Below are 13,569 nucleotides of genomic sequence, written 5' to 3'. Positions count from 1 at the left end.
AGTCTTTGCTTTCTTCCATGTATCAGATAAGCTCCCGTGAAATCACCTAATTTAATGCTTGTTATGAGCCTACACCTCACTGCTCTGTTGCAAGATAGATGGGCAAATGCCCAGGTGGGTTGTCCAGAGAACAACTCTATCCAGAGGACAATCTCATAAACTTGTTTACGGGACCAAAGGAATGTGTCCCATTTTGATAAAGTGGGAAACATCACTGTTCAGAAGTTTTAAATCTTCTGGGTTTGAATTCCAGCTCAGCTGCATACTCTTATATTTCTCATCCATGAGCCTCAGTGGTCCACGGGTAAATGAAAAGCAATGGTCTCTTCAGGCCAACAGGACGAAGCCAAGTACTCACAAAGTATCTGGAACAGTACCAGCACCACAGAAGCCACAGAGAATAAAATTCCCCGGTCAAAGTTATGAATAATTCTACATAGTTTCTCATCTCTTGCAAGGGCTAACCCTCCATATTTTCTTGTAATCACATTGGGAAATACACACACCAGTGCCAGGCTTGGAAGTGAAGCATAGAAAAGAAGCCCCAAGCCAGAGTACATGTTCCTTTGAGCAACTCATGAAGTTCCTCCTACACTTGGGTTGTTAAAAGTAGGCTTGTCACCAAGCCATCAGCCCATCTGTTCCATATAAAGTGTCTCCTTCCTTGTGAAAGGGAGACTCAGTCTGTTTGAATGATTTCAAGAGGAAAGAACTTGTAAGTTTAGAATTTGGTGGGCTCGTGAGTGTGCAGTGCCTCTGGTTGACAGGGCATGGAGATTGCCTTTGAATTTGAATTAGTGACTGCAGGTACTGAGCCCACAGACACCAACAGGCACTAAGACTCACACTGGTTTCTCACTGGCTGCAGCAATGAGACACAGCCTGACCTATAACTACAGAGAAGGTGCTCAGAGGACAGTGCTGCTGCAGGAGAATCTTCATTTTAATTTCTTTGTAATGCCAAGCAATACTCCTGACAGAACGTGCTATCCTGCTGAAGTAATATCAACATTCTCTAGATGGTTTTCAACTCTACTGGATATCAAATCCCTGGAACCAGATTAACAGGAAAAAATCTAACAAACTGATCCTGTAATGCTAGCCTAGAGCTGAGTGGCATGAAGTTTCTGGAATAAACCTGTATAGCTGTCTACTTTGACTTGAAACAAAGACAGGTCTCATGCAGTGCAGATTGGTCCTCAAATTTGTTATATGGTCAAAGATGATTTTAAACTACCTTCTTCCTCCAAAGTTCTAGTGCTACAGGAGTGTACCACTTCTGGCTAGTTTTTCAACCTATTCTGCAAGGAAGAAGGACGTTTGTATGGTGTGTGTGTGTATGTGTGTGTGTGTGTGTGTGTGTGTGTGTGTGTGTGTGTGTGTGTGTGTGTGTGTGTATGATGTGAGAGAGAGTGTGTCTGTGTGATGGGTAGTGTCTGTGTAGGTGCATGTGTCTGTGTTTGTCTATACATAAAGCAGATTTCCTAAATCTTTAGTAAATAGCAATGCCAAGACTCACATCCTGTTAATTAATTTCAGCAATCAGGCTAGTCAATAAAAGTTACAGGCTCAAAAGTATAAAGATGAAAGCAAGCACACATCCTCCAGGAAGCTACTGGTGTATGGGTGTATTTAGGAGGATGGGTTGGGAGAAATGATGACTTGGACCTGTGCAGCACCTTAAGGAATCTAACCTTTTCTCTGTAGACAGTAGGAAGGCATGAAAGGTCTTGGAGGAAGGCAATAGTCTTCTAACTCCTCACTAGAAAGGCATCAGCATTCTGCCGGAGGGAGCAAAACTAGATAGAAACTGTTTGAAAGAACAAGGAGAGAAAATATCAAGGTTAAAAAAAATGCTGCACATGTGGATCACATCAGTGGCCAACTTCCCCAGTCTACTCTAGGAATCTGATTTCCTTAGGAATAACCAGCTTTAGGAAGGGCTAGGAACAATACCTTGGCACCTCCAGCCATAGGACTCTAATTAGCACCTGTGATGCTCTTTCAGCAGAGGTCCTCATGGGCGAAGTAATGGAACATCATCCCACAAGTCTGGCAGCAGCCCACCATCCCCAAGGGAAAAAGATCTAGTGTCTGTGCTGTGCAGGAATCCACTGAGCCCCAGTAACATACACCCTACCTACTCCCCTTCTTCTCCAAGTAGCAGCAACTCCGGCTCCTACAAAGGAAGCGATTGTAGTCCAGTCATGAGGTAAGTCTCCATTGGCCCCCTAATTGCATGCTTTTAACTTTGTCCACTTTGGGACTTTTCTTTAAAGGTGACAAAAATTATGTAATTCCTGATTCCCTACTTTAATCTTTAACAGGACCCTTCTTTTTCCACTGTTAGCTAATCCTTTAAGGGTGGATGCAGAAAGAACACAAACCACCACAAGCTAAAACACCTGACAGTCCAAACAGTTACTGGATGGGGAGGGAAAATGCCACGGAGGCAAGAGCTGTTCTCTTTTCTTAGCCACAGGGAGGAACTGCAAGACGTTTGTTCCTTAAATGCGTATTCAGTAGCAGGGTCTGTGCTTCCACGCTGAGAATAAAGTGGTGAACAGAAATGGCCCTCAGGCTCAGTGCCAAAGAAGGATCTAACTATCTGATAACAAGAACAAATCTAGATTATTCTACAGCTATCTGTTGCTATGAGTATGAATGGGCAAAAGATAAGGCAGGAGGCCAATTCTGGATGGTATAATCAGAGAGGCCACACTAACAAAATAAAACTGAAGTGATAACTGAACAGTGACTAGGGAGTTAATAGGAGGTGGAAGGGAGTGGGAAGAAGGAAGGAATGGTATATCCAGAGGAGGGCTGGGAGGGTTGGGAAATGAGCATGGGCCATATTGAGCAGAGTGGAGGCATGGGGGACAAGCAGCGTGGGGGGTTGAATTGAGTCCAGAGTGAGGGGAGAACCTGGCATCCCTCCACATCCCTGTTCTTCTCTGGCATCCCGACTGCCATCAGTCAGCTTTCTTACAGCCGGGATGCCCAGGCTCAGCCAGGCCTGAGAAGGGCCAAGTTTCCAACCGGGCTGTGTTTGCAGAACACTGAGTGCTTCTCCACAAAACACAGGAAAGAGTGGAGTGGCCTTGTTCTTTCTGAACAAGGAATTTTCCATTTCCATCAAATCAGCACACATATACTGGCAGTGACTTCAGAAACATTTGGATTCACCTAATAATAATCAAGATCTTTATATGGGAAAATTATGAGGAAAATTAGGTCACTTTGCTCTGTCAATCCCTCCTGATCCCCCTTCCTAGCCTACACTGTTCTTTTGTTTTACTTTGAAAGAATTTTTAATTTTTAATTGGATATATTTTATTCACATTTCAAATGACATCCCCTTTCCCAGATTCCCCTCCATACATCCTCTCCCTGTTTCTATGAGGTTGTTTACCCACCCACACACCCACCCTCTCCCATCTCCCTGCCCTGAAATCCCCCTACACAGCTAGCTTGAATGTATCTGGTTTTATGTGCAGGTCCTTGATCCACATGGACTTTAGCTTTGTATAGGGCAATAAGAATAGATGAATTTGCATTCTTCTACATGCTGGCTACCAGTTAGACCAGCACCATTTATTTAAAATGCCATCTTTTCCCCCCACCTGATGGTTTTAGCTCCTTTGTCAAAGATTAAGTGACCATAAGTATGTGGGTTCATTTGTGGGTCTTCAATTCTATTCCATTGATCTACTTTCCTGTCTCTGAACCAATACCATACAATTTTTGTCACTATTGCTCTGTAATCAACTTGAGGTCAGGGATGGTGATTTCCCCAGAAGTTCTTTTATTGTTGAGAATAGTTTTTGCTATTGTTGTTGGTTTGTTTTTTTTTTTTTTTTTTTTTTTTTTTTTTTTTTTTTTTTTTTTTGTTATTCCAAATGAATTTGCAAATTGCTCTTTCCAACTCTATGAAGAATTAAGTTGGAATTTTGATGGGGATTGCATTGAATCTGTAGATTGCTTTTGGCAAGATGGCAATTCTTATTCTATCAATCCTGCCAATTCATGAGCCTGGGAGAACTTTCCATCTTCTGAAATCTTCTTCAATTGCTTTCTTAAGAGACTTGATATTCATGACATACAGATCATTCACTTGCCTGGTTGGAGTCACACCAAGGTGTCTTATATTATTTGGGACTGCATGTCGTGTCCCTAATTTCTTTCTCAGCCTGTTTATCCTTTGAGTAGAGGAAGGCTACTGATTCGTTGAGTTAATTAATTTTGTATCCAGCCACTTTGTTGAAGTTGTTTATTAGCTGTAGGAGTTCTCTGGTGGAATTTTTGCAGAAACTAAAGTATACTATTATATCCTCTGCAAATAGTAATATTTTGACTTATTATTTTCTAATGTGTATTCCATTGATGTCTTTTTGTTGTCTAATTGCTCTGGTTAGGATTACTTCAATTACTATATTGAATAGGTTGAGGGAGAGTGGGCAGTCTAGTCCCTGATTTTAGTGGGTTTGCTTCAAGTTTCTCACCATTTAGTTTAATTTTGGCTACTGGTTTGCTATATATTGCTTTTGCTATGTTTAGGTGTGCACTTTGAATTTCTGATCTTCCCAAGATGTTTAACATGAAGAGGTATTAAATTTTGTAAAATGTGTTTTCAGCATCTAATGAAGTATTCATGTGCTATTTTTTCATTGAGTTTGTTTATATAGTGGATCATGTTGATGGATTTCCATATATTAAACTATCCCTCTACCTATGAGATGAAGCCTACTTGATTGTGATGAATAATCGTTTTGATCTGTTCTTAGATTCTGTTTTTGAGAATTTTATTATTTTTTTAATCTACATTCATAGGGGAAATTGGTCTGACATTTTCTTTTTTCGTTGGGTTTTGTGTGGTTTAGGTGTGCATGAAATTGTGGCTTTATAGAAGAAATTGGATAGTGTTCCCTCTGTTTCTATTTTGTGGAATAGTTTGGAGAGTATTGCTATTAGGTCTTCTATGAAGGTCTGATAGAATTCTGCACTAAACCCATCTGGTCTTGGGCTTTTTTTGGTTGAGAAACTTTTGATGACTGCTTCTATTTCTTTAGGAGTTATGGCACTGATGGTTTATCTGATCCCAATTTAACTTTGGTACCTGGTATTTGTCTAGAAAATTGTTCATTTCATCCATATTTTTCAGTTTTGTAGTAGGATCTAATGATTTTTTGAATTTCCTCAGTTTCTGTTGTTATATCTCTTTTTTCATCTCTGATTTTATTAATTTGAATACTTTCTCTGTGCCTTCTAGTCTGACTAAGGGTTTATCTATCTTGTTAATTTTTTCAAAGAACTAGCTCCTGTTTTTGTTTGTTTGTTTGTTTTTGTTTGTTTGTGTGTGTGTTTTATTCTTTGTATAATTCTTTTTGTTTCTACTTAGTGGATTTCAGCTCCAAGATTGATTATTTCCTGCTCTCTATTCCTCTTGGGTGTATCTGCTTCTTTTTGTTCTATCTACAGCTTTTAGGTGTGCTATCAAGCTACTAGTATCTGCTCTCTCCAGTTTCTTTTTGGAGGCACTCAGACCTATGAGTTTTCCTATTGCCACTGCTTTCATTGTGTCCCATAAGCCTGGGTAGGTTTTGACTTCATTTTCATTAAAACCTAAAAAGTCTTTGATTTTTTAAAATTTCTTCTTTGGCCAAGTTATCATTGAGTAGAGCAGTATTCAACTTCCATATGTATGTGGGCTTTCTGTCTTTTTTTGTTGTTATTGAAGACCAGTCTTAGTCTATGGTGATCTGACAGGATTCATGGGATTATTTCAATCTTTTTTATCTGTTGAGGCCTGTTTTGTGATGGATTATATGATCAATTTAGAAAAAGATACCATGAGGTGCTGAGAAGAAGGTATATTCTTTGTTTTAGGATGAAATGTCCTATAGATGTCTGTTAAATCCATTTTGTTCATAACTTTTGTTAGTTTCATTGTGTCTCTGTTTATTGTCTGTTTTAGTGTATGCTTTGAGCTTTAGTAAGGTTTCTTTTATGAGTGTAGGTGCCCTTGCATTTGGAGCATAGCTATTCAGCATTGAGATTTCATCTTGGTAGATTTTTCCTTAGATGAATATGAAATGCCCTTATCTTTTTTGGTAACTTTTGGTTGAAAGTCAATTTTATTTGATATTAGAAAGGCTACTCTAGCTAGTTTCTTAGGACCATTTGCTTGGAAAATTGTTTTCCAGTTTTTCACTCTGAGGTAGTAGTGTCTGCCTTTGTCACGGAGATGAGTTTCCTGTATGCAGCAAAATGTTGTGTTCTTTCTATGTATCGAGTCTCTTATTCTATGTCTTTTTAATCTAAAATTGAGCCCATTGAGAACATTGAGAGAGATATTAAGGACCAATGATTTTTTTTTTTTTTTCTGGTATTTTTGTTGTTAGAGGTGGCTGTCTTTTTTGTGTTAGTTGAAAGAAAATTTCTTTTTTGCTATTTTAAGGGTCTAGTTTTCCTCTTTGCGTTGGAGTTTTTCATTTATTGTTCTTTGTAAGTCGGCCTGAATTTTTTAAAAAGATATTATGTAAATTTGGTTTTGTTATCGAATATCTTGGTTTCTCCATCTATGTTAATTGTTGGATATAGTAGCCTAGCCTAGCCTAGGCCAGCATTTGTGTTCTCTTAAAGTCTGTATGACATCTGCCCAGGGTCTTCTAGCTTTCATAGTCTCTGTTAAGAAGTTTGGTGTGATTCTGATAGGGCTGCCTTCATAGGTTACTTGACTTTTTTCCATTACTGCTTTTAATATTCTTTCTTTGTTTTGTGCATTTGGTGTTTTTACTATTATGTGGGTGGAGGAATTTCTTTTCTGGTCCAATCTATTTTGAGTTCTGTAGGCTTCTTGTATGCTTATGAGCATCTCACGCATTAAGTTAGGGAACTTTTCTTCTACAATTTTGTTGAAGATATTTATTGGCAGTTTAAGTTGGGAATCTTTGCTCTCTTCCGTGCCTATAGGTTTGATCTTCTCATTGTGTTCTGGATTTCCTGCACTGTTCTTTAATATACTAACAGCATATTAATCTGAGCTGATAACCCACACCCACAGATGACCATGTGCTACCTCATATGTTCCTAAGCCTTAGAATGCAGAAACATCCTTCCACAAACACACATATACCTCAGTCATAGATTGGCTTATAAACACAAGCAAGACAGTCATTCAGTTCTGAAGAGTGAGTCTGAAATGGAGACATTATGGACAAGTTCTGGGGAGGACTCATTTATGGGTTGGAGATTCCTCTTTATTGGACCTTCGCAGAGAAGAAAGTGATCTAGAGAGCTCTCTAGCGCTCTTTTAATATTTGGATTGGTATATGTTAATAGAATAAAATAATGTTTTCATTGAAACTTTAATACATGTATACTCAGATCATATTTACTCTTCATTTCTTTCAATTTCCAATAGTTCTGATATCTGATGAAAAATATTAATCCTATCACAAAAATTCTATGCTCTTTATGTCTTAATTACTTCCCAATTTGATAGGGGTGTGCACAGACATCCAGTATATTAATATCCTCTTCTTTCCATAGGAAAGAAAACAGACAGGGCTGGAGAGATGGCTCAGTGGTTAAAAGCACTGTCTTCTCTTCCAGAGGACTCGGGGTTCAATTCCCAGCACTCAAGTAGCAGCTAACAAATGTTTGTAGTTTCAGTTCCAGGAGAATCTGTCTCCCTCAGACAGACAGACACGCAAGCAAAACATCCCAATACACAAAAATAGCAATAAATATTTTTAAAAAGAAAAGAAAACAGGCAAAACGTAACATCTTACTGCTTGAATTATTTCAGGAGGTCTGGACGATATATGTCTTGTGGAGAAAATCATGGTGTCAAACCCCCAAATCCAGAACAGTATTTGACTCCTCTGCAGCAGAAAGAGGTCACAGTGAGGCACCTGAAGACCAAGCTGAAGGAGTCTGAACGCCGACTCCATGACAGGTAAAATTGGGTTTCCCACACTGGGAGGTTTAACACAAGTCCTTCTTCACAGAAAGTGACCCAGGAGCCAAGACTATACTGAAGAATAAAATACAAACCAATTTTATTAAACTTCTTAGTCTTCTGATTCACTTCCTAATTGTTTTGCTTTTGCTGTTGCTCATGGTAGCTAGTAGGTTAGAGGAGATCCTTTCTCCTGGGTGTGGTCAGCTTTGCCATAATGAATTGGGTGTGTACATGACTATTTATAAATGGCAGAAACATTTGCAAGAACAATCTTTGTCCAGCAGAGCAGGTCACAGTGGCCCCATCCAGCCTCGATAATCTCTGGAGACAGTGGATATGTCACCTGTAACTTCTGCCAGCTATATCCATACTGACAGAAGAGCTTCGTTATTCTTGGACTGATGTTTAGACGTAAGAGAAAAAGTAAACAATAAAACAGAAGGCAAAACAACAACAACAAAAATTATTTGATAAGAGCAAGCCAGATTTTTTTGCTTCATGGTTCCCTCTTGGGACAAAGTGACAATCAGACATACTAGCTGTAACTAGGAAGCTGTGCTCTTAGCAGGCATAGCATTTGCATTCTCTGGGACCTTTCCCATCCTCCTCCCCTGTTGCCACAGGCAGGGTGCTGTGAAGAATCCTTTACCTTGACCGGTAAATTGTGCACAGTCAGTGCAGGCAGGGAGTTTTCATCTTCCTAATGAATTTGACTTTTACCTTGTTGAAAGAGATTTGAGACCCAAACTCAAGTCTGGGGTTAACTTTGTGGACTACTGTGATTTATGAAAAGTCCAGGGGAATGTTTTGAGCACTTGTAAGAGAAGGCATAAGAAAGCAATTAAACTTGATAAACTAGGGAAGCCTAAACTTAAAGCAGCGACACTATTTGCCCTCAGATACATGAAGATTCAAAGTGCTTGATCTTTGTATTCACAAGTATCCTGAGGATATATATTTACACTGACTTTGAAGAAATATTATAGAAACATTTCTGGATAAAGTTTTCAAAATAGGTTATTGCAAACAGTAAGGCCTCTCCTAGTCACCTGAGCATATTGCAGATTGATTATCCTCTTCTCTGAGATGAGGAAGACTAAGAAACTTTTACAAAGCTCTTCTTGAACATATAACATTTTATATTTATGTTTTTAAAAGTATCATAGGAATATAGTAACAGTTATACAAGGCTATAACTTGATTTTTTTTTTAGTTTCTCTTTAATCAGTAATTAAAAGTGAAACAAACTTTCCTTCACAACCGTTCAGTAACTACAGAGAAACTAATAGTATAATGGAAAATACGAAGTTTGGTATAGAGGACAATGCTAAGGAAGTACTTAGTGCATTCCCTATTCCACAGCGAACATTCACAAAGGAAACAATGGCAGCCATTTTGATTCTGGTTACTATTATTAGCTTAGCTGTTTTAACAATTAGAGGGGAAGTACCCTGGCTAATACTTGCCAAAACAAAACACACACACACACACACACACACACACACACACACAAATCTGAACCGTTTCATTTCGTGTGGAAAAGCGTGTTCTGTGGCTGCTGCCGATGGGTAGCTATTTCAGAGTCGACTGTGTTTGTAACTGTGCCTGCCTTTCCTGTAGGGAATCTGAAATCATGGAGCTCAAGAACCAGCTGGCTCGAATGAGGGAAGACTGGATTGAGGAGGAGTGCCACAGAGTGGAGGCTCAGTTAGCGCTCAAGGAAGCCCGGAAAGAGATTAAACAACTCAAGCAGGTCATTGAGACCATGCGGAGCAGCTTGGCCGATAAAGATAAAGGCATTCAGAAGTACTTTGTGGACATAAACATCCAAAACAAGAAACTGGAGTCTCTCCTTCAAAGCATGGAGCTGGCGCATAATAGTTCCCTGAGGGACGAGCTGTGTCTTGACTTTTCCTTTGACTCCCCGGAGAAAAGCTTACCCCTAAGCAGCACATTTGACAAGATGGCAGACGGGTTGTCTCTGGAAGAACAGGTAACAGAGGAAGGTGCTGACAGCGAGCTTCTGCTGGGAGACAGCATGGCCCAGGGCACAGATCTGTTAGATGAGTCGGTGACAGCTACCAGCACGGAATCCGGTGACCTGGAGTTTGTTCATTCCACTCCGGGGCCACAAGCCCTCAAGGCTCTCCCCTGGGTGAGCCCGGAAGGGGGCGCTGTGGTGGTAGAGCAAGCGGTGCAGACCGATGTGGTGCCCTTCAGCCCTGCCATCTCCGAGCTCCTTCAGAGCGTGCTCAAGCTGCAGGACTTCTGTGCCACAAGCTCAGCGTCCCCAGATGAATCTGGGGCTGACTCGGTGGAAAGCTTCTCAGAACCCATCTCTGCCTTAATGGTTGATTTAACTCCAACAAGTCCCAACTCCGCCATCCTTCTGTCTCCTGTGGAGATTCCATTCAGCAAGGGAGCTATGGAAGCCCGTGCAAATCGCCTCATGAGGGAGCTAGATTTTGCAGCCCACGCAGAGGAAAGGTTGGACAGCATCCTCTCAGTGTCTCACGGAGGTGTTGTGAGGCAGTACTGGAGCAGCAGTTTCCTGGTGGATTTACTAGCTGTGGCTGCCCCTGTGGTACCCACTGTTCTGTGGGCATTCAGTACTCAGAGAGGGGGTATAGATCCTGTCTACAACATCGGAGCCTTGCTTCGGGGCTGCTGTGTGGTGGCTCTACACTCGCTCCGCCGTACAGCTTTCCACATGAAAACCTAATTCGTTGTTACTGTGTGCCAACGTATCTCTGTGGCGTGAAGCCAGGTAGAGCAACAGTAGGCGGATCAGTGGAAGTCTCTAGTCTGTCATTCTTGCTCTTCGTGATTTGGTTTGCACTATAGTCAGTTGAAGCCCGTTGGCTGTTTCAACCAGAGGTATCTTCCAAGGCATGGAAACCTGATTCTGGTAGATGTCTCGCCAGAGTGGTGTAGAAAGCATGCTTGTGCCCCTGCCGTGTTGTCTGAGGTGCCCGTTATATACTAATGGTTCAGGAAGAGAAAATGCAGTTTGCACTTTCACCAAAGCCTCGCGAAGGCTGGCATGTTAGCTTCTTGCTTTGCTTTGTGCCGTTGTAAAACGTGTGATTGTTCCAGCTTCCCAATGGTCTTGTGCATAGCAGGGGACTGTAACCAAAAATAAAAATGTCCTTGTGTAATTGGTTCAAAGGAGACTTGAATAGTTCTTTATCGTCTTTCCTGAGGTTGATGACGTTTGAGTGTTTGATTTTTTTATTTAACTTAATGTAGCTCCAAAGTCTTAAAAGGCTTGTTTGCTCTTAAACCTGTCAGTTGATGATACTATGTAAATTTACAATGTACTAACTTATTTTTTTTGCATATTATGTATAGTGGTTTTTTGGAAATCGTTTGTACACACACACACTTCAGCATGAAAATAAAGATTAGTGTTTCCATTTAAATGTGTATGCCTCCTGTAATTGTGAACTGACTACTATACAAGACCGAATATATAGATCATTCTTTTTCAAAGAGATTGTATAAAAATAAAACCAGGCAGAGAAATGAGAAAGACAGAATAATTATTAAAAACAAAATGAAGGCCTGCAGAGATGCTCCTGTGGTAAGAGCAAAGGTTAACTACTCTGGGGGAGGACCTGAATTCTATTACCAGCACCTTCTGACCAAATACTGTGCAAACACTCACAAAGACCCTTCCCGTCCCCTCTCCTCTCTTCCCTTCCTCTCCTCCTCTCCCTTCTTTTCCTCTCTCCCTCTCTGTGTTACATACACTTAAAAATACTTAAACAAAAAAAGGTAAATATGTCTGACCTTTAAAAAGTATGATATAGAAAATCAGGGTAGCTGCATTTATCTTAAATCAGGTGTGCACCTGCTTGCACACATAATCAGCATGTTTGGACATGTTCCAGGAAAGGGGGGCGGCTTTTTTAAGTTTGCTAGATTGGCAGGAGAGGGAAATTCCACGAGTGGCATCTGTCATCCATCCTCCTCCTCTCTCAAGGAGAGGGTTTCGATGAATGGAGGCGGGAACCTGCCATGATGATTGAGAACTTGTTTTTTACTTCATAACTTGTGTTTTACCTCATAAACAGGGAGCTAAAAGCCACTGAGAGCAAAACTCCTCAAGATGTCAAGGTTCATCTTCAGAGCTAATAGTTTGAGTATCTGCCATGAAAGTACCTCTTCTACCTTGTAGAAATGGAAGTGATCTGGAAAGTAGCTTCTCGTCCCCGACTTTTTCCTCCATAGCATTTTCAATATGTGCTGACACGGTTTATTTGAACCTTTAACATTGTATTACCCATATTTCCTATTGATATGCTAGCTCTGTGAACAGGGCAAGGGTCTGTGTTTTGTCTTATGCATGGATGTCGAGAACTTAAGAGAACTGGCACATAGAGCCGAAAATCACTGTAGAATAGTTGATCCAACAGCCACTAACTGGGCTCTCACAAGACAAACAGCTATTCTACTGGATTGGCCACTAACAGGCAGGCAGGGTGCTTCTGTGCTTTGTCGGTGAAGAAAGGGTCCAGAGCTTTCTAACATTATTTTAAGCTGAAGTGTATGCTTTGACCCAAGAGAGACAAATAGGTAAAACGAAGAAAGATACCATTGAATAACATCATGAGTAAAAGGGATACATTAAGAACAACTCAAAGGTTTTCATCTTGAGCAGCTACATCAATGAGTACCATTTGCTGAAACTGAAGAGTTCAAGAGAATCAATTTTGGCTGAAAAAAAACGAAAAAAAAAAAAAAAAAAAATCCTGTGATGTCTACTAAAATAGCTGTGTAGAGATGCCAAGCAAAAGACTGTATATATGCATATGGTGATCTCAGGAACTGCCAAGGCCAGCTATAAAACTGGGGCTCCTTCATTCTGCATAGTATCTAAAAACACAGAACAGACGGAATCATCCAAGAAATGAGAAAGCAGGCCAAATACCAAGTCCTGTCTTACTCCTGCATTTAGACGTGAGTGAGGAATGAAAACCAGACACAGCCAGAGAGGAAGCTGCCCCAAAGACGGCAGAGATGATACTGGGAGAACAGGTATTGAGGAGAAACAGTGATTGGGTGCAGCGCTAAAACTCTGTGAAGGTGCATAATGTGAAAGCCATTGTGTGTTCACTGGCTTTGACAACAGTCTCAGTGTGTGCCAGCTCCCGGAATAGAAGCTTAGGGAGTGAATGGAAGCCCAGAACCTAGCCTGTCCGTGTCAGGACCACACTCCAAGGCCTAATTCTAGATGGATACCTAGTCCACTCACCTTGCCTCCTAAGGTCCCCCAAACCTTCTCCACCTGCACCAACCCCACAGATCCCAGGTATGGTTTCAACCGCTCAGATCCCTCACCAGCCTCGTCTAGTGAGTCCCCCCACCTGTTTCCTGTCCAAGATCTGGTTACAAAGCTCCTGCAGCAGAGGCAGGCTAGAATCTCACATCAGTCCAACAACCAATGAAAGTAGACCATGTAAGTCCAGGTCATATAACAAAAATACAAACAATGTAACCACCCCTGCCAAACCCACTATAGAAATGTCTCATAGAAGTGTTGGCCAATGAGAATTATATAAATGAACCACAGGACAGAGAATTTAAAAGGATAGTCAGAA

The 13,569-nt window shown here is 40.8% G+C and overlaps 1 protein-coding gene across 2 annotated transcripts in view; it reads left to right on the top strand.

The window, feature by feature from the left end:
* The window catches only part of SYBU (syntabulin), a 71,376-nt gene extending 60,067 nt beyond the window's left edge, over window positions 1-11,309 (top strand). Inside the window, exons 5-7 of one of the 2 annotated variants that reach the window (XM_080909370.1) lie at window positions 2,009-2,212; window positions 7,811-7,960; window positions 9,587-11,309. In XM_080909370.1, the coding sequence (XP_080765496.1) occupies window positions 2,009-2,212; window positions 7,811-7,960; window positions 9,587-10,688 (1,456 nt within the window). In that variant the 3' untranslated portion in view covers window positions 10,689-11,309. The remainder of the gene's footprint in view (window positions 1-2,008; window positions 2,213-7,810; window positions 7,961-9,586) is intronic. The other variant, XM_080909369.1, reaches the window with a different exon arrangement.
* Window positions 11,310-13,569: the final 2,260 nt, after the last annotated feature.

Source organism: Micromys minutus (genome assembly GCF_963924665.1).
Source record: "Micromys minutus genome assembly, chromosome: 33".
NCBI lineage: Eukaryota > Metazoa > Chordata > Mammalia > Rodentia > Muridae > Micromys > Micromys minutus.
The sequence above is the reverse complement of the archived record's forward strand: the minus strand, read 5'-3'. Positions and strand labels throughout refer to the sequence as shown.